Genomic DNA, 20,327 nt, shown 5'->3' with positions numbered 1-20,327 from the left:
AAACCCAATTTGTTACGTGGGTATGTTTGTATGTTCCGCCATAGCTCCAGACCGCCTAGACCATTTTCCACCAAACTTGGCACACATATTCCTCGACATAAGGGAATTAGCACTGGGAGATTTACAAAAGGGGGGGCTGTTCCCTAACAGGGGGGAGGGCATAACTCCGAAACACCTGGACGGTTCTGGTTGACAAAGGGGGGTCCCTTTGTCCCAAGGAGGGAGATCCAAATAAGTAAAAGGGGTTGCGTTTCTCTTGCATTTAGACCGATTGCAGTTGCACTGGTGGCTAAGAGACAAGCTGGCCAGGAGGGGGGAGGAGGAATAATGGAGGAGAATTTGCGCTTTCGTCACTAAACGAGAATGACATTAGCTGGGGCTCGTATATGTGTAGGGTTGCAGGAGTGAAAACTTATTCCCACCCTTTGTTGATCGTCCGCAACGGCGAAAAATTCCACGTTACCTGTGTTATAATGGTATGAACTGGGCAAAAAAATATAATGAACTCTTCAATCGTTGTGTGGCCCTTAAAAGGACCGATTGTCTGATTATCATAACTCCAGGTTGCAATAAACTTACACTAACGCACTTAACGTTCGTGTATGGTCATGAGTCACGGTGAAATACCAGTCCAGGTGGCCAGCTGCATAAGACGTGGGATAATTTTGGTCTTTTTTGTTGTCGCGAGCAGCATTTCCTGCCAACTAATTATTCCATCACGGCAGCCAGCTCCAGCTTCAATAGTTTCCTTTCTTCAGCAGCCGATGAACACGACCGACCGGGAACTGCCAGACGTGCACGACTCGATCGTGACTTTCGCTGCCCTTGATGTTTCCTCCTTTGCCGCATCCAGACATGCCGATGAGATGTTGGCAGTAACGCAGCTAGCGTTTGAATAATGCTGTTCGCCGGCTTACCTCGTGTTATGTACCAGAGCAAGCGACAAGAATCCGTCCCGCCTATTTTTCATGGTCCTTCATTCTACCATCTACGTTAAATGAAATGGAGCATTTCAATTTGCCTGAACAAAAGAGCAAAGTTACCAGTGAGCCGTTCGCTTTTTGTTGCCAAAGAAAAATTACGTTACGTATTATTACTGATGGTGATGGATAAATTTGTGTTGCTAAAGAAAACCGAGTGAAAAGTCCTTAGTTCCAAGTTTCCTAGGTTTCATCAATTACCGAAAACCGTTCTTTGAAGAACGAACAAATTCTTATATGAAGATGCAAAAGATGTTACTGAAACTCTTTCATTTTATTAAACCCATGGTTTCATTCATTTTGACGCTTGACCGAACACATTTACTTTCAGCTGGAATATTTGTTGGCTGCTTTGGTACTTTCCGAAACGACCAACTACTTAACCAGCAGCAACAAGTGAACAGAAGCGCGAGAGATGATCGGTTAACATTATTTGATAAGAAGCGAACAATTAGAATCAATCTAAATTAAATAGAATTAAAATCTGTGAGTGAAAATTCCTCAAATCTTCATGAACATTATGTTTTGTCCTTAAAAGAACATTTTGTCGACGTGATATGTTGGAAATTGAAGCCTTCTTTTCCATCTTCTTGGGCAGCAACAAAACAACTTGGATGTTCGGAAAGACACTTCTCTGAGCAGTGGTGACACGGGACAGCAATTTGTTCAACTCTTCGTTGTTGCGGATGGCCAGCTGCAAGTGCCGATAATTCTGATCGTTTCGTTGTCGCGAGCAGCACATTTCCTGCCAATTCCGTAACTTCAGCAGCCGGATATTCCTTCACGGCAGCGAAACGAGTGCTCCAGCTCCAACACACGCTCAGCATCTGCTCAACAATTTTCGGTCGGATTCTATAGGGCGTAAATTAAATACAATCATAAGGAAGCTTAACCCATAGCTTATATCGTATATATTTCTGTCGTCCGTGCTAGGGAAGCACTGACGAGGGAAGGCAAAAATATGAAAATAATTCAATTTTTCAATGACGCGCATTGAAAGTCAATAGTTTTCTGTATTTTCAATATTTTCCAAATCAATTTTCCGATCAATTGGTGTAAATATCTTGGAAATCTATTGAAAATTGACTGAATTATAAGCCAAAGCGTGAAAACGCGTTTCTACTTTGATGACGTAATTTTCAACAACCAATCACGAAGCAAGAATTCTGGTAAAACATAAGTTCATTATTTTCAATTTTTCAATAGTTCGACATCAAGAGTCCATACTTTTCTTCATTTGGGTCAATTCTTAGCAGATTTTCCGATCGATTGGTGTAAGAATAATGAAAATCGATCGGAAAACCGCTGAGCTATTAACGCTCAAAACCTTTCATTTTTCGTGACACTCGCATTTGTCGATTTTTTGGAATGAAACCCTATTTCAAAACTTGCCCTAAGACGTAGTCCTACTTCAAAAGTAGGGCAAAATTTGTACCCCAGTGCGCCACCAGCCTCACGCTCACCAGCTGATAACTCACGAGTGTTTTGACACGTGAAAAAGCTATGCAGAAAGACGATGTAAGGATGTGCGTGCGCAAGTGTGTGGGTAGCAGAATGTCTGCACATAGTACCGGCGGCTGTTTGTTTTACGCCTGCGTGTGCGGCGTATGCATTGTATGCTATGCGAACGCTACTCTTTCGCGTGTGACTAGACCTGGTTGACTTCTCGCTAGATTTGCAACATTGCTGACAAGCGTGGAGACGACTCCTAAATTCGGCCCAATTTCGATAAGCGGATTGTCGCCGTACAAGTAAGCAAGTAAAGTAAGATCGCATATCTCCACTTGCCCCATTCTACACTATAGGCTAGAAAAGCTAAGCGATATTATAGCTTAAACACGCGATAATTTAGCAAGCGAAGGAAATTTGCGTTTTGAGGTAATCATACGAACCAAAGTTCTTAAGACACTAATTGCTAAATTAAAAGACGCAAAAACGCTAGGAAGCAACTCTTGGCTTGTTATAGTTGATGCAATTTTGATTTAGGACTACGTCTTACCGCAGGGTGTTATTGCATAATTTAGATTCAGGCAAGCGTCACAAAATAGTGAAAGATTTTGTACACTAATAACACTGCCACTTTTGAATGGTTTACGTTTACGTTTACGGCTTTTCAATGGTTTACGTTCCAATCGATTTATAAAAGTTTCAATACAGAATACAAATGTAAAGCAACAAGAGACATAGCAGAAGCACCACATTTTGAGCAATTGAAAAGTTCGTTGAAGCGGATAACTTACGATGGCAACACTAGCGGCAGCTAGCAAATTTTTCCGAAACAACAATAGTGCAGAAATCACCAAGCCAACTGTCTCCATTCATGCTCAGTAGTATCAATTAAGGTTTATTACATACTTTACAACCATAAAAGTCACATAGAAATTGGTCATAAACGCCACAACTGAAATTACGTTAGTTGGGCACTCATGGATAAATTAAGGGTCATTAGAATAAGCTGAGCAACCATACAAAGCTAAGTAATTGCCCGAAAAGCATGTGATAATGTTTCTTCTTACTGATACCTATCAGAGCGGTGCGTCTATTTCTAGCAATTTCAACCAAATGAAGTGCATTTTACCCCGGTTTACTCGATATTAAGAGATGCAAAGGTCCATTATCTGTGGATTACGCTCGGTCAAGATTAATCTTTTTCCGCTGTAAAAAAGCAATTTTCATGTGGAATCCGATTACCCGGCAGGGTGTTTGATTACGGCAGTAAGCGTAATTTTACCCTAATTTTCTCGGTTAATGTCGCAAAATTTACGGTAAAAATGATCTTCATTCATGCCAAAACTTTAATAAGGAAACTGAAGGTGCTGTAAACTAATACTGAAGCGTAGAAATTTATATAAAAATATCTTTTCTCTGATGAAAAAAGATTGCATCTAGGCCAGGCCAGCGCGGGTTTCCGAGATAATCACTTTTAGATTTAGAAAGCTAGAGTAAAATGCCATTCATTGAATCAAAACGTCAAGCAACAACCATGCGCCGTAGTCAAACGCCCTGCCCTGCCAGCGGATTGCACATGAAAGTAGCTTTTTTATAGTGGAAATAGGCCAATTTAATATCAGCGGAATCCAGAGATGTAGCGTTTTAGATCTCTTTAATCGGTCATTTCTGCTGGTAGCAAATAGATATTACATATATGTTACTTATCTTCAGATCTTGTCAGTAATCTGACACATTTTCATTGCTGCTTTTTGAAAAATAACCATTAGCGTGCCCAGACATAAGCGAAAGGTGGGGCACCCGACCTTTTAGAAGAATGTTTTAGACCGGAAAAACGAGTAGTCGTAAGATGGCGAATCTATTATTACTTGTCACAGAAGTACCGGCCAATTATATTAAAAACTCCGAACTTTCAGGTGCAATTGGATTTAACATTCTAAATTAAAGTTGAAATTAAACTAAAAATTAGACTTGGAACTGGACTACTTATTGCCTTATGCTAAAAATAGTAATAAAAATACCAGACAGTCAGGCTTGGCATACACTTTTCGCTTCGATTTTGCTCTTTTGATTACTGCATCTCAGTCAAGTAAAATTTTAAAAAGTGATGTATGGGGTGTTTGTAGAATTTGTTATTATCTACAATATTGCTGAAGTAAGCGTTACTGTGCGTTTTGTATTTATGACGCTATAAGGCTGCTACCCTCTTGGTAGCAAAAAGAGCGCTCTGTTTGCTACCAACGGCATTGCTGCGCTACAGCGCCGTAAATACTAAAGATAGAACTTCACTTTCTTCAGCAATATTAAAGATAATTACTAGCTCTACATATGCCCTATACACCACTTTTTCAAATTCTGCTTGGCTGAGGAGCAGTAATCAAAAGAGCAAAATCAAAGCGAAAAGTGTATGCCAAGCCTGCAGACAGTATTTTACATGCAAAAATGAATGTAAAAATACAAATCGTGATAGAATTATTCGTCTTCTTATTTCTCCGGATAAAGTTTATAGCTTCTTCGAAACGGAAAAACGTAATTAGAAAAATCTTCCTGAGAACGCTATATTACTATTGAAGACGAAATTTGAAACGAGTGATTCTGCAGAAGGAGAATAATAAGAAGATGGAGATAAAGAAGATTAAAAAAAACTAATAAGGGGAAAAGTTTTGATTTTTGATTAATATTAGCTTATATGTGATTTTGTGTTGTTTATTAAAGCTTAATCATACTTGCTTTGCATTGTTTTATAAAATGTTTTATCCTATAAAAATCCATCTGCAATAGTTTTCCAAATGACCGTAGGCACAGTTAGCAGCAGGACGAAGTTTTCCCTTACCTGGGAGAGAAGGGCCAAAAATGTAGGCACAGGACAGTTCTTCAGGATGGCGACTTCAAGGTTTCTTTTTCACAAAACCACGATTTTGTATTTTTAGCAATTAACAATCTTACGTAATAACTAGTAATTTATTTTAAAACAATCTTAAGCAGAGCAAATTTACAACAAACCTATCTCAACGAAAGTGCTTGAAAAAATTAGTGAAAATTTTCACTCCCGATTGCTTTGATTTGTTATTTTCCAAATCAGGCGGTAACCAGGGTTACGGGGTTTGGCACGTTTGTATTATTCGTGTGTATAATGTTGGCAACAACCCCCATTTCTTATACGTCATTATATTTAAAAAATACTTGAAAAATAGATGAAAATTCTCCCCAACACAATAAATATACGTTCTAATGCAAAATAAACCTGAAATTCGGGCTCAGCGCCCCAAAATTATTTAAGAACCACATATTATCCTTGATTTAAAAAGATTTTTTTTGCTTGGCCAGCATTTGTATAGAGTCGCCCCACTGTGCAATGGTTACGAGGACGGATCGAACAAGTAGGCCGCGATAAGGAATAGTTCGTCACTGTTTTGAACGCCGCCAACTGTATTAAGAGAAAATCCGCTAAACTCCACAACTTTCATACATACAGCGCTTTTTTAACTAATTTTTAGGGTCTCTGTTATTACAAATGATAAAAAGGATTTGTAATTATGACTGCTTTATACGTGCGTGATTTGAGGGCTACTGTGGTGATAGTGCTTAACCCTCAATTGATCAACCGACCTGTACCCCTGTCCAACCACCACCTGTACCCCTGTCCAGATTTTCGAGTTCCAGTTTCGGACTATTCCTTTTGAAATATTGTTAAAAGGCTCCAGATACTTGTTATGTACTCAATTTTACGTAAATTGAAACGTTTCAATAACAATTTTTATATTTATAACCGGATGCTTCAACTACTCGAATTTTGTCAGTCAATCTAGGGTTAAAGAACTGTACTTTATGACTTTACCTCGTTACTGTAAGTGCACCTCAAGGAAACCTATTTTATTTATTACATTACGAGTCTTATGTTTTTGTGACATCAATCTTTTGCTGGCGATGCTCTATTGTATATATCAGGGTGGCAACTCAATTGGTTATTTCAAATTCTTGGTTTTTACCCGGTTTTCCTGGATGATTTTGGAAAAATTCCGGGTTGGTGAATATAGCTTAAAATTAGCTACAAGAATAACAAAGATTTTTTTGTATGGAATATTATGCTGGAAAGTTTATCGATTTATCTGTTCCCTTTTTATAAATACGAAAGCGTAAAAATAGAAATTTATATTTGCTGCACTGAAAAGGCTTGGAATCACCCGTTTCATTTATAAGTTACCTTACTCCTGTACGATTAACTCTTTCAAAAAGAAATTCGCACTTCCATTTAAAACTACTCAGATCATTCTGTAGGTCGAATTGAAAGCTTTCTATTCAATTTGGTAAAATTCAAAATTGTGGAATTTGGCCACAGATTATTTTACAGACCCTTGCCCAGCGAAGTAAGTTGCCTCTTTTTGGCCAGTTGGCTCAATTGGCATAGCCGCCTGTAGCTCCAAATACTGTAACTATTCGAGGTCCAAGGAGCTCACGCGGCCTTGATGAGATGGGTTGAAAACAACCGTTGCCTGATTCGAAATACGGCGAAATCCAGGATTGAGCGTGCACGAACTAGGGCGACTAAGTCAGCAACCTACCAACGATATGCCATGCTGGAGAGGGCTGTTAAGAAGTCTTGTTAACGGGACAAAACAACCAGGGTAAACTATCTAGTTAAGGAGGAAGAAAGGGCCACCGCCAATAGACATATATAATAATAAATATTCTTAATAAAGGTGGACACGTAGAAAGTTTTTACCGCCTTAGTGGTGTGCATCAATGCGAGAATGTCGCTCACGGGAATAGCTGGCCAATAACTAATCGACCGTACAGACAAGCTTAACCGTTGAACAGTACATTTAAATAACTATTCTGAGTCTCAAATATCGCAGGTCAACAAAATCAGCGCAGGACGCCCACAGTACATGGCATCGACCGTGTCAGCTCCTAGGCGCTGTTGTTAGTTTGAATTAAAGCAGTACCTAACTATATAAAGTCTTGCAGAGCACCAAGAAAATTCTGCATGTCAACCGGGATGCTGAAAGCTTACCCACTATTGTCATCGCAAATGTTGCATCAGCTCTTCAGCAATATCTGGATCTTGATGATCCAGAGATTTAGTGATCTTCAGCAAGCCATCTTAACAAATCACCAAGAAGGGAACCGGCGTTACAATGCGCGAGGCACTGCGCAAATTAAACAGCGAGGCTCTTTTTGGATTAAAAGCCCACTGTAACAGTCTTAATGATCATCTTTTGAGGTAGGCTCCGATTGTTCTATCACAGTTGACGGGCTGTTTATGCTCATCGATGGAGTTTAGCTAGATATTTGTAATCTTGTGCCTTAAGTCGGTACTGGTTAATAAAATCAACGTTGACCAAACTCGTGTTTTAGTCTTTGACCTTGAAATGCAGTCAAGCATTAATATTTTTTTTGAAACGATGATTTCAAAGAATTTTTTTTTTTTGAAAGATGGGTAAAACCATCGTTTCAAAAAAAATATTAATATTAATGCCTGACCGCATTTCAAGGTTAAAGACTAAAACACGAGTTTGGTCAATTTCATAGGAACGGAGCCTTTCTCCGAAGACCCGCGCGAAGAAACGCGGACTAACACGCTTACGGACTAACAACGTCACACGCAGTACCTTGCAAGTCGGAAGGCCATTAAAGGGGGGGGGTTGGTTTGTGCAGACTTCTTTTGTCCAGCGTCTCTATGGTTCAAAGGTACACGGGTACCAGCGAGCCACACGCCCTGGCAGGTGTTGTGGGTTTAAATCCGGTTATAATCTCTGATTATAACTTGGTTCGACCCGTGCACCTTCCAGCATTGGCCAAAAGATAGGAGTCATAACGACAACTTGTTAAGCGTAGCTACCTATTACTTATTATGGGGGGGGGGGCACTCTTTCCCCTCCTTTCCCAAAAAATTTTCATTACTTTCCCCTATCGTCCCTTCATCAATTGTAAAACCATCGTTTCAAAAAAAAAATTAGAATCAACGTACTTTAAGGATTTGGGCTCTAGAAAGGAAATTTTGCCTAGATAAAGCAAGAGCCCCGTAATTGCAGGGCAGATGCGCTGAACTTTCAAGTTCAGAGTTTCAAAAGCGGCAGGTTCCGGAATCATCCGATATTCTTTAAACGATCAAAAGCGGGATAGTGTCCAGTTAGGAGTCCCGTGATTGTGCGTAGTTCACTACGAGTTAAGTTGAGTAGTTTTTTAAATACTACAGGATTTGAGTAGATAAACTGTTTAGTCTACAACCCTGTATTTGATTTCAACGAAATGCTTTCTTAACATCATAGTCTAGGCGGTTACTGAAGCTCAGCCTGATACCAATCAGTATACGGGAAGAAATAGCATGATTCACCTAGTGAATGATATAGCGACTGTTTTTGTGGGGTTTATATTAGGCCCGTCTTGTAAGCATTATAACATGGTGGTGTTTAGAGATCCTAACAAACAACTTGACAGTACTGATGCGTTAAACTTTTCTTTGACGATAAGTTCTACGTTGATGGCTTAAGCAATAATCTCATAACAGCTTGGTTATCAGGGAGAGAAAAATCCTTATGGACATCCTTTGATCGTCGAAATCGTGACCGACGTATCTTCCAATGATGTTGTGCTTTCTCTGCTCGGAAGCATTGCTGGAATCTAGCTCATTGGGTGAATTGCGTTTTGAAAAAGAGTCGTATTAATTGGAATGAACGACGAGTAATCGAAAGCTCCTTCAATATCAAGGAAAGCACAAAGTGCCTCCTGATATTTAAGTGATTTTCTGTGAAAAAAAATGGGTAGAATGCCATCTAGACCTGAAGATTTCATTGGTTCAAAAGATCTAAGTGCCCATTTGATCGAAACCTCCGTAAACAATCGGTGCACAAGCTGAGCAGAGTCGTTTGGCACTCTCATCGATGTTTTCTTGGCACTACACTCTGCATTTAAATAAAAGAGCAAAGGAAACAATGGAAATCATGCAAATATATTCTGAATAGCCAATTGTGTTGTATACAGCCAAGAATTGAGATTTTTTTTACATTTTGCTCTAGTCATCACCAAGCGCAAGGCCCCTCCGAAGCGCGACCGCCAGGGTTTGTCGGTCTAAACGCCGGCTCTGATGGAACCTATCTGAAAGTACTTTTAAAGGTAATCTTCAATCGAATCCAGAAAAAACGATAGTACTCTTCGATAGTGCACTCTAAAATGATACTACCTGTAAATAGGTCGGATTTAGCTAAAACTTAGTTGAAACTACTCAAAATGCTTTTAAAGTGTACAAACTCAAATTTTGGGTAAAAATTTAACCAATTTTGGCTACTTGCTACTAATAATCGAATTATTCTCTGTGATAAATAACGCACTTTTAAGTTCCTACTACCAATTTTGTGGTTTAAGAACTACTCAAAATCTGAGTTTGTACACTTTAAGGGTATTTTAAGTAGTTTTAACCAAGTTTTAGCTACCAACCAATTTACGGGTAAACTCATTTAGGCAAGCTGGATTCGGTGCCGGCCGATCATGTGTGGATCGAATCACGGCGCTCAATATAATATTCGAGTGAATCATGGAAATCCAAGGCTATCTTCTTCTATTGTTTGTTGATTTCAAAAAAAGCATTCGACCGACTAAATCACGAAAATATCTGGGGCGCACTAAGGCGTAGAGGAGTTCCTGGTAAGCTAGTCTATCTTATCGACGCTCATTATGAGGCCTCCTGCCGGGTTGCTGTAGGAGTGAGACAGGGTTACATACTTTTACCGTAACGGATCCTCGTCATTATTGACGAAATTTTAATTAGGGCCATTGACAGTAAACTTAACCGAGGATTGGCCTTGGACGACATAATCTTTCTCTCTCAAATGCAAAATTATGTGCAGGGAAAACTTGATGGTCTCTGCGATAACTCTAAGGCAACAGGTCTCATATTCAATGTCGCAAACATTAACTCAGTGGGAGTGAACATCAACAATCCCTCCAATTTCACAGTAGAGGTTGAGGTGGCAGATTTTTTATATCCTGGTAGCAGTTAACCCTCCCTCCCCTTGCTTCCCAGTTGGCCCCGAGGTATGATGCTGGCCTAATAAGCCAGTCGTCGTATGTTCGAATCCCGACTGGGAGAGGCTGTTAGAGTCGATAGGATCGATAGCAACTGGTCCTGCAATTGTCCTGCACTCTAGCAGCTGGCTGCGAAGTCTGTCATATAAAAACAGAAGGTCAAGTTTCGATAACGGAATGTAGCACCTAGGCTTTGTTTTTGCTTTGCTTTTAGCAGATAACCCTAGGCGGTGGTACCAAGACTGGTATAGAAACATGAATCAGGCCAGCGGTGATTCTTGGATCTTGGAAATGTTTGGCGCTCAAATCAGATCATTTTACCGACCCTAACACGAATTTTCAATTTGAACGTGAAACCCGTTCTATTGCCTGCGAGATGTGATTATTTGAGCGGACACAACCGTAGGTCGTCGTCAATCGTTGCCTGGATCTGACATGTTTTGAGGAGAGTAGAGAACGCAATCTACAGAAAGACAGTCAACTGGAACCCGTAGGGACAACACAGAATAGGCTGATCTAGAGGCTGTTGGCTGTTGTATTCAGACTATTGATTCGAAACGCTCCTGGCGACAGATCAAAGCCACGGCGGATTACTGTCATTATTTGGGAAATCAAACATTTTGTTCTGCCGAACTAGCGGACATGGACGCATAAGTAATTGAGTCGTCAGCAAACAACAGAACTTTTTCCTGGTTTTGGATAAAAATTCCTGGTTTTTTCCTGGTTTTTCCTGGTGAAATAAAATTCCTGGTCTTTTCCTGGTTTTTTCGGTTTTCTTGGTTGAGTTGTCACCCTGATCACAAAACTACCAAAAAGTATGGAATTGTCTGTTGTTTAAAAAAGACTTATTTAGGGGAACAAGGGGTAAGAAGGCCCGGCGGGGTAAGAGGGACCACATCGATTTCGTCAAGAAATCCTTAAATTTTCTACAAATGCCCCAGTATGTTTTGTTTATTAGCCTATCTAAACACTTTCGAGACAACCTGTGGCACTCGGCCGTATCCAACGTCAAAACTAGAATCAAAACAAACTTTTCGTTCGCAATGTCTTCATGCGATATAATTTCAGCAGCAACAAATTTAAGGTTTTTCAGCAAAAAAAAAACTAATTATTTTGACGTTTCTCTTACCATTGGCTTTAGATGGGCAATTCTTGTTCTGCGTGTGGCGGAAAATGTATATAAAATAGTACGGATTGAGAGATAAAAGCAAAATAATGTAAATTGTTAGCTAGGGGTAAGACGGGCCATTTTTCACGGGGTAAAAGGGCCATACGTCATAGTGCTCATAATTGCCTAAAGTTCTTCTGTTCAGTGTCTTAATAGATTTTAGAAATATTGAATGAAAAAACCAACCTTTTTCCTGTTAAATTTGACTAACTATTTTATTATTCTGACAGATACGCATTTCGTTTACGACTTGCAGGCTTCGTCAGTGTCTTTTTCGAAATAGAGTACACCTGTAATAAAAATTATCCCTGAATCTGAGATCATCCTGTCTAACACAGAGCCTCCCACGTCAAAAGAAGCCAACAAGTGCCATTCGAATTACACAATCAATGTAAATTTGGATCTAACGGAATCAAAATTCGATGATTCCAATTCACTTAACGCCTTCTTTACCTTCACCTAAAGTTAATGGTATTCGAAGAGTAAACGTCCTGCTGACAAATCAACAAAAATAACGCCAAGAAAAGAGTAAATAAAAACCAGTGGAGTAAAATAACGTCAAGTCTTATTTTCAAAATTGAACTAGTAGTAAAGTTCCTTCTTTTAGCAGGTTTCTAAATTAAAATATACATTCTTTTAGCATGTACAAAAAAACCCCTTAAGAACTTGTTCTTACATAGTTAATAATATTGAAATTGTGTTTACAACTCAAAGAAACCTTCAAATGTGCCACAATCCGGCTTACTCCGCCATGGTCCGTCTTACCCCTTTGGTGGTCCTTCTTACCCCGCCTTGTTGTGAACGAGTAATTTTTAGACGTTTCGAAAATTGATGAAAAATCACGGAAAAATAAACTAATTAATTCTTTATATAATTTTTAATGGTAGATAAATGAATGCTTTTCCATGTGTGGTACAAGAAAATGTGAATTTTCGTACACATTTTATGCTAGCAATTTATTCGCTTAGGGGGGCCGTCTTACCCCGTCTTCCCCTATGGCGAAAAAACTAAAAAAAAGATGAAGCGGAAATCAACTGAAAATTTACCTACAAACAGTGGAAATAGCAAAAACATCGAGTGGACTACTATTTTTATGTTAAATAGTATGAGGAAAAAACAAAAATATGATTTTAATTTGACAATAACGACCGAAAATGAAATAATTTCCATACATTTTCGTTGTTCATCTTTGCTCAGGTTTTCAGTAAACCGTCAACCACATTTCACATATCCTACTACACTTTAACAACCGGCCACTAAGCAGCACACACATATGGTGGGAACGGCTCGAGCTAATAAGTTCTTCGTAACAAACTTTATTTTTAACACACCTCATAAAATTCCAGTTAATGATAACTACATTTCATCCATGGCACAACATTCCGGAAAGCGCAGGGACCACGAGAGCTAATTTCCGGAATCGGCAGTAAACATTAAAATGGCACACATACACATACACACCCACCCACCCACACACTTACCCATGCCTGTGTCTGCTTGGTTGGTAGGTCCGGTCCGACGGCGGAAGAGGAAGCACCCGAACGGTTCAGCAGTGGAATGTTCGTGTTTCGGTTGTCTTGCATCAACGGAATCTTGGAGGCGTTTTTGTTGGACGAAAGCACCAGCTCCCGCTCGATCTGTAAGCACCAATCAATCGGTCAGTGTCAAGCTCAGTACAATCGGAGATAAACATTACCACCTACCGGAAACTTGCTGGAGTGGGTCCGCAGGGCCGAACCCAGTAGGTGCTGGGAGGGATCGCTGCTGCCCGCTGCGGTGGCGGCTGCTACTGCGGCGACTGACGGCGATGGGATCGGAACCGATATCGTACTGCCGGTGGCTGCTGTGCCGGGAATGGGATGGTCATTCTGCACACCATACGACGACGTCCCGAGAGGCTGCGGTGGCATTCTATACGGTGGATTCATACAGTTGTTCGGTTTCGGGGGCGGCGATTCGGGTGAAATGGCGACAACGATGACCGCAGTTTCATTTTCCACCGCTACTGTTGTTGCTGCTGTTGCTGCTGCTGCTGCTGCTCCCCGGGGCGGCGGAAACAATCCCAATCCAAATTGGCGCGTAAATGATAGAGATAGAGAGAGAGGAGAAAAAAAAGAAAATAGTACCAAATTAGGTTACCGCGTATTTACCGTGGTGGTTTGTCGATTTTAATAAAGAGCGAAAGTCATTTGTTCCCCACAATTTGACTGAAATTGAAACACTACACCGGTTGCTGGTGTGCTTGTGCTTGTGTGTGTCAAGCAGGGAAAAATCCCACCCCCGAGTCGGAATTTCCGGTTAATTGCTCTTCACACTGAACCGAGCGCGAAAAGTGACTCGCTGGAATCTCTCAATTTACCCGGACGAACAAAAAATAGGTTATCGATTTCTGTCTAACGGGTCGTTACCTCGTGGGGGCACGATGAGTTGCGCAAATTACTGGCTGGCTGGCTGGCTAGCAAGAAGCAACTATTTAGTTTTGATGATGCTGCTGCTCAGCGAGAAGTAAACCACTAATTATTACACATGCGAGGCGATTTTTTTTTCGAGGGGAATTTTATGTTTCGTTTAAAAATTGTTGCTGGTGAACCATGAACCACCAGTCAGTTGCAGTTTTGTGTTGCAACGTTCGAGGGGAGATGTTGGTAAAATTGGTTTTTGTGGATAGAGAGAGAGAACTGAAAACGAGGGTTTCTTAGAGTAAGCGTCTGTAATTATTTCAGCTGTCTGTTCAAATATACAAATGCTGGCACTTTGAAAGTTGCAGACCCATTAGGTAGTTTGGGTCAGCACGATTTAAATATTAAAACAGAAAAAGTGCATTCCTTTGTATGCTAAATATTAATGGCTCGAAGAGAACGGTTTGTTTGTTTCAACTGCCCTTTGTGATTAATATATTGCAAAGCTTCAAACAACAAAGACGACTGGGAGAAGCTTTTTCGTTTTGATTTGACAGTTTCTACATTCTACTAACTGGCACCATTAATTCTCCAGCCTTCTATGATTGTCTCCAAACAGCTTTCGATTTCAAGGCCCCAAAACAACAGTTAAAAAAGCTTTCAATGTTGACTGTTCTGCCCATGGTACTTTTTCGGTCGGTCCTACGTATTCTTAACCATGTAATATACAACATATGTTTGGTCGAAAACATTCGACAAAATTTGGAAGAAATCGAGCTAATCTGCTACTGGTTTCATAGTTGACGTAACTCCCAGCAACAAATCAACCAGCACAGTAACCTGTCTGCTTTTCACGTGCTTTACCGGCTAAGCTGTGAGAATAAACACTCAACAAAGAGTCTGTTTATTCGCATCAATTGGCGTGTGCAGTTTTCAAACACAGCAAAACCTCATTGAGGCCCACTTTTGATCAGAGTAATCTGCACTAAATTGACGGATCATATTTGATTGAGAAAAGGTGCACAGATACTTTTCACAATAAAAACGCTGCTGTTATGTCAACAAATAATCTATGGGTAACGTTGTAAGCTTTAACTACTGACTATAAAATGTTTTGAACCGGTTGCAAAACAAGGAAACTATTAAATCAAAGTAAGCTTTAAAGTGAATGGAATTGCTGTTTTCGCTGTCAAGTTTTATTTCTTTGTGGTGACTGTGGAAAATAGATATGCTAGTCAAAAACCATTGGAAAGCGTGTATCTTGAAGGACAGAAGCAACATTATTCTAGTGCTAGTATGTGACAACCTTATTGTGCATTGAATACACTGCTCATAAATGGAAGACAGTCACATATGCAAAAACGTGCAACTTAGAAAAACGCGGTTGAAACCGCGACAATTTTTCTTTAATAATGAATCGATTTTGGAAACAAATCGTCCAAATCGTCATAAAATCAATAGAATGTACATTACAGAATACTTTTACAAGCAATTTGTTCACAAGTGACTTAAAATTTGTTCCAAAACTTAGAAAAACAGCCAAAGTTACTGATATGCGTTTATTTGTGCTTGCATAAGCAAGAATAAACGCATTACAGTCACTGCTCACAGCATGCCTTGATTCTTGCGTTCCGGTGACTCGGCAGTATTTTCGAGACCACGTGTCGTTGTTGTTTTAATAATTCACGTGTTCGTTCAATTCAATTGTTCAAAATGTCCATTTTGACTCAAACCTCTTCCTGGCCTTTTCTCCTTTTATGTGTGATACGTTATCTTGAGTTCATAATGGGGTTTGTTCGACTCAGAAGCTGGTGTGATCCGTGATCTGTGTGTCTGGAACACTCCCAGAACGCGTCCGAGTATGACCAATGTGATCCTGGACACTATATATGACAACAAATGAACTATTTCGAACTAGTTTTGCAATTTCGAGTACTGACTTAGAGATGTCACATGTTGTATTTTAGTTAGATGCAGAAACTGATCCCCGTAGAGTTATCCGGAACATTCACGGGCATGTCTAGATGTGGCCAATGACGTCTTGAACTCTTTATACGACTACCAATAGTCTAGATTTGCAAATCCGTGTATTTATAGGTGTCCATTGATGGGTTTGTTATGATTCAAGGTGCTTCTATGTTCAAGTCCCATATATTCCGGAACTTGTTCCCACTGTCTCTTCGGAATCGTACATCCGATCCAAATTCTCCTCAATAGTGTTCTTCAGGGCCATAAAATCTTCCGTTAGGTAGTTGCTGCAGTCGAATCGGTCCAGGCATTCCCAAAAAACAGATGCTTATTGATATATTTTTACTACTGTGACTGTTATGCGTTTATTTGTAATATTTTTTTTGTTTTTGTGCGACTGACATAGTTTGATATTTTTTTTCAACATCTTGGGAACAAACATAACTTTTTTGTTTGAAATATTGAAAGAACAGTTAATTTATAGATGATTCCCAGGTTTATCTTAAAAGTGGTGAAAAGTCAGATGGGACTGTTATGCATTTATGGGCAGTACAGCTGAAAAGTGAATTATAAAATACCAACATGATAAGATGCTGAGGTTCACGGCTGGAGCACGTTATGAATGTGCTCAACCTTGTAACAAGGCCTTAGCCAGAACTTTCTTTGGTAAGAGATTACCTGTTAACAAAACTTTTTTTGGAAGAAAATATTTGAAGATCCAGTTATAGGATTTACAGGTTCTCGGCTTTATATGAAAATTCTCTCAGCAATAAAATCTGGGAGAGCACCTTGTAGGCGGCGTTGACCAACGTGATGCTGCGGTAATTACAGCAGTCTAGCCGGTCGCCCTTTGGTTAGATGGGACAGACTACACCTTTCATCCACTACTCCGGTAGTTTCTGCTCCTCCCATATCCTAGAAATTACCCAATGAAGTGCCGTTACCTGCGGTTCTTGGCCATTTCTGAAGAGCTCCGCCGGGAGTCGATCCTTTCCGGCGACTCTATTATTTTTTAGCTGACGGATTTCTCGCCGGATCTCTTCGAGATCGGGAGCCGGTACGCTGTTGTCATTTGTAAGCACTCCGAGGTTAACTTCCACTGCGCCTCCCGCTGCTATATCGCCGTTGAGGTGCTCATCGAAATACTGCTTCCACTTATCGACCACTTCGCGCTCATTTGTGATTAGATCCCCTCCCTCGTCTCTACTCATGTCAGGTTTAAGCGTGTAGCCCTTACGAGTTTGGTTCACTTTCTCGTAAAACTTGCGCGTGTCATTAGCCCGGAATAGTTGTTCCAGCTCCTCACGACCTCTGTCCGCCTTCTGGCAATTTTTCCTCCTCAGGATCGGGGTCAACTTATTTCGCGCTCGTCGATACTTGGCCAAATTCTCTCTCGCCAGAAGACTAACGGTCCCAAATGACTGCCTTGTGGGATTCCAAATCAGGCCGGAAATGTATTAGATTGAAAACTTTCAATCGTCAGTTTACGATCTGCGGAGTAGCAACTAAACCAACACAATACACTCCCGCCGATACCGAGTCCTTCATATTTAGCGACTGCAATAGCATGATAAATCAGTATAGATGACATCCGTTTGCGTACGATCCACTATGTTATGCGTCACAATATGTGATATGAGACACAGGAGGTTTGTGGTGAAGATTCGTCTACCTGTGATGAATCCGTGTCCGTATCATCACTCAGGTGTTGTTTGCAGTGTGACGGCAGTAGAGTCTCTTTGACGTAGCTAGAGGGGGTACCTGGGGGTAACCGCCCAGTTAGCTTCGAGGTACGACGCTGGTCTAACAAGCTAGTTGTCTTATGTTCGAATCTCGGCTAGGCGGTGCTTGCTAGATAGAGTCAGTAGGATGGTTGCACTGACCCCGTAATTTTCCTGTACTCTAACAGCCAGCTGCGAAGTCTGTCGATAAAAAGGTGTAATGTCTAAGCCCAAGACTTTGCTTTTGGCCTGGGGGACCAGGCCCCCTCCAGAATTCTGCAGGTTCCCCCAGAAATTTTCACCCAGAAACGCTGACAATGGCACTACAGTGGGTTATTTCCAAGATTTTGGAGGAGGAATAGCTACCGCCGGAATGGATAGAAGGAGGAGTTTGTCCCATGTACAAGAAGGCTGGTCAGCCCGACTGTTGCAACTATCGCGGCATAATGCTGGTAAAGACCCCCTACAAGGTACTCTCCCAGATCTGTTACACCGGTTGTCACCGATAGCAGATGGTTTCGTAGGGAATTACCAGACCGGTTTCATGGGAGCTCGTGCAACTACGGACCATATTTTTACCATCTGACAGATCTTGCAGAAATGTCGGAAGTACAACGTGCCCACGCATCGCATCTTTATTTATTTCAAAGCAGCATACGATACAGTCGATCGAGACCAGTTATGGCAGATCATGTCATGCGCGAACACGGTTTTCCGGATGAACTATTGCGACTGATCATAGCTACATTGGATCGAGTGATGTCCCTTCGAGACGCGGCGAGGGTTGAGACAAGGTGGTAGCTTATCCTGTGTGCTGTTTATCATCGCGCTTGAGGGGGTGATCCGACGAACAGACACCGAAACAATTTTCATCAGGGGTAGCCAACTCCTTGACTTTTGCAGGATACTTCGAAATAATAGCCAGGAACTTAGCGACGACGGAGGCAATGAACGTCAGACTCAAAGCGGAGTCTGGGATGATTTGGCAAAAAATAAATGCGTCGAAGACCGAATACTTGAAAGGAAGAGGCTCAAGGGAAATAAACGAGTGCCTTCCATGGACGGTAACCGTTGACGGCGACTAACATTGGGATTCTTCTTAAATGCTTCCACGACACGCTTGTGATCCTAATAGAACATCCATTCTGACCGCATTTCTCCTTCCGTTCAATGCTCAAAGTTGCTCGTAGTAACATTTAACCACACGACTCACAGTTGAGTGCACGATTCCGAGTTGTTTTCCGATATCCCGATAAGATAGTTGAGGCAAAATCAATTCGCTACGTTCCATTTCGGGTGACGCCATTTTTTCCAATTTTCGAAAACCTAACTGCACACTTAAATTTTTTTACCGAACTCTGAGCAGCCGAACGTTCGGTAAAATTCGATGGTGCCAATCGACGTTTCCGGATCATTAGTAATGTTTGGCATCATAAAAAAATTTTACCGAACGTTCTGCTGCTTAGAGTTCGGTAAAATTTACGATAATTTACCGAACTCGGTACTTTTTTTCAGTGTGTGTGATAAAATACAGTGTAAACAGTACACTCTAAATTACTTCTACACAAATTTTCAAGAGAAAATACCCAATGGGTAATTTTCTACAGCGTTTCTTTCGTGGTGCAATTTGATGTGGAACACCCTTTATGGACAGCAGACAATCGAACGTGTAAAAGAACGGTACTATCATCACAAAATTTCATAAACTTCTTGCTTTGACACTGTCGGAATCGACCGTAGACCTGCAAAAGGCAGAACCATTAGGCGCTGCCTTAAGAAACGATGTGCTAGCTGGTAGAGAACATAATATTTTGCTATCAACACCTGGCGGCGGAAAAATGGAGTCTGCGCCACATCACGAGCTGCACTGAGCATACAAATAAGCTCATACAGTTAGGTATCGTTAGCTGATTTTGACATTAAAACCGAAATGAATAGCTACTTTTTTTCGACCGCACATATTAGTTTTATGGCAAACCTAGTCCCTCCCTTTAGGACGGCTTGCTTCTATTCCAACATAGCAAAAACACTTGCAAGTTTATTGCTAGAGGTTACACGAAACTAACTCGACTTTACATGGGTGAAAATTATATTTTATTTCGAATTTACTTCTATGAACAAACCACATGAGCAACCATGGGAAACTTTCTTTCACCTCTTCTACGTCAGTTTTTGATGGTAAAGTTAGAAAATTAATCAACAGATTGAAGTCTTTTCTCAGGCATGCGATGTGTGGGCTATGTTAATAATATTTTGAAAAGATGGTGATTTTAGAGTTGCTAAGAATATCAGTTTTAGTTTTGAATAAATTGGAACAGAATGACACGCACGGTTTCAAACCATTCCTTCCGACACAGCTCGTTCCACAGCCTGATATCGACAACTTTTACCATTTTTGTATCGACGACTTATACCTACTGATGGTCAAGCTATTTTCGTACTTCACAAAAAGCACCTTTACTTCCTCATATCCTAAGAAAGTACATGATTTATCGAGTAGAAATTTTCCCTCTCTGTAGAGAAGCAAAACAAACAAGACAATGATGCAATGGAGTGCATTTTCGAAACTGCCAGGCTTAATATTTAGTTATAATACAGATACCATTCATGTCTTTAT

General features: G+C 40.6%; 1 protein-coding gene across 1 annotated transcript in view; it reads right to left on the bottom strand.

Moving 5' to 3' along the window:
- Positions 1-19,016, bottom strand: part of LOC128733566 (probable serine/threonine-protein kinase DDB_G0282963) — a 33,882-nt gene extending 14,866 nt beyond the window's left edge. The window contains exons 1-3 of the mRNA XM_053827232.1: positions 18,995-19,016; positions 13,326-13,657; positions 13,104-13,259 (exon numbers count right to left, since the gene is read on the bottom strand). Coding sequence (XP_053683207.1) covers positions 13,104-13,259; positions 13,326-13,657; positions 18,995-19,016 — 510 coding nt within the window. The remainder of the gene's footprint in view (positions 1-13,103; positions 13,260-13,325; positions 13,658-18,994) is intronic.
- Between the last annotated feature and the right edge of the window lie 1,311 nt (positions 19,017-20,327).

The sequence above is a fragment of the Sabethes cyaneus genome, chromosome 2 (assembly GCF_943734655.1).
Source record: "Sabethes cyaneus chromosome 2, idSabCyanKW18_F2, whole genome shotgun sequence".
NCBI classification, from domain to species: domain Eukaryota; kingdom Metazoa; phylum Arthropoda; class Insecta; order Diptera; family Culicidae; genus Sabethes; species Sabethes cyaneus.
The sequence above is the reverse complement of the archived record's forward strand: the minus strand, read 5'-3'. Positions and strand labels throughout refer to the sequence as shown.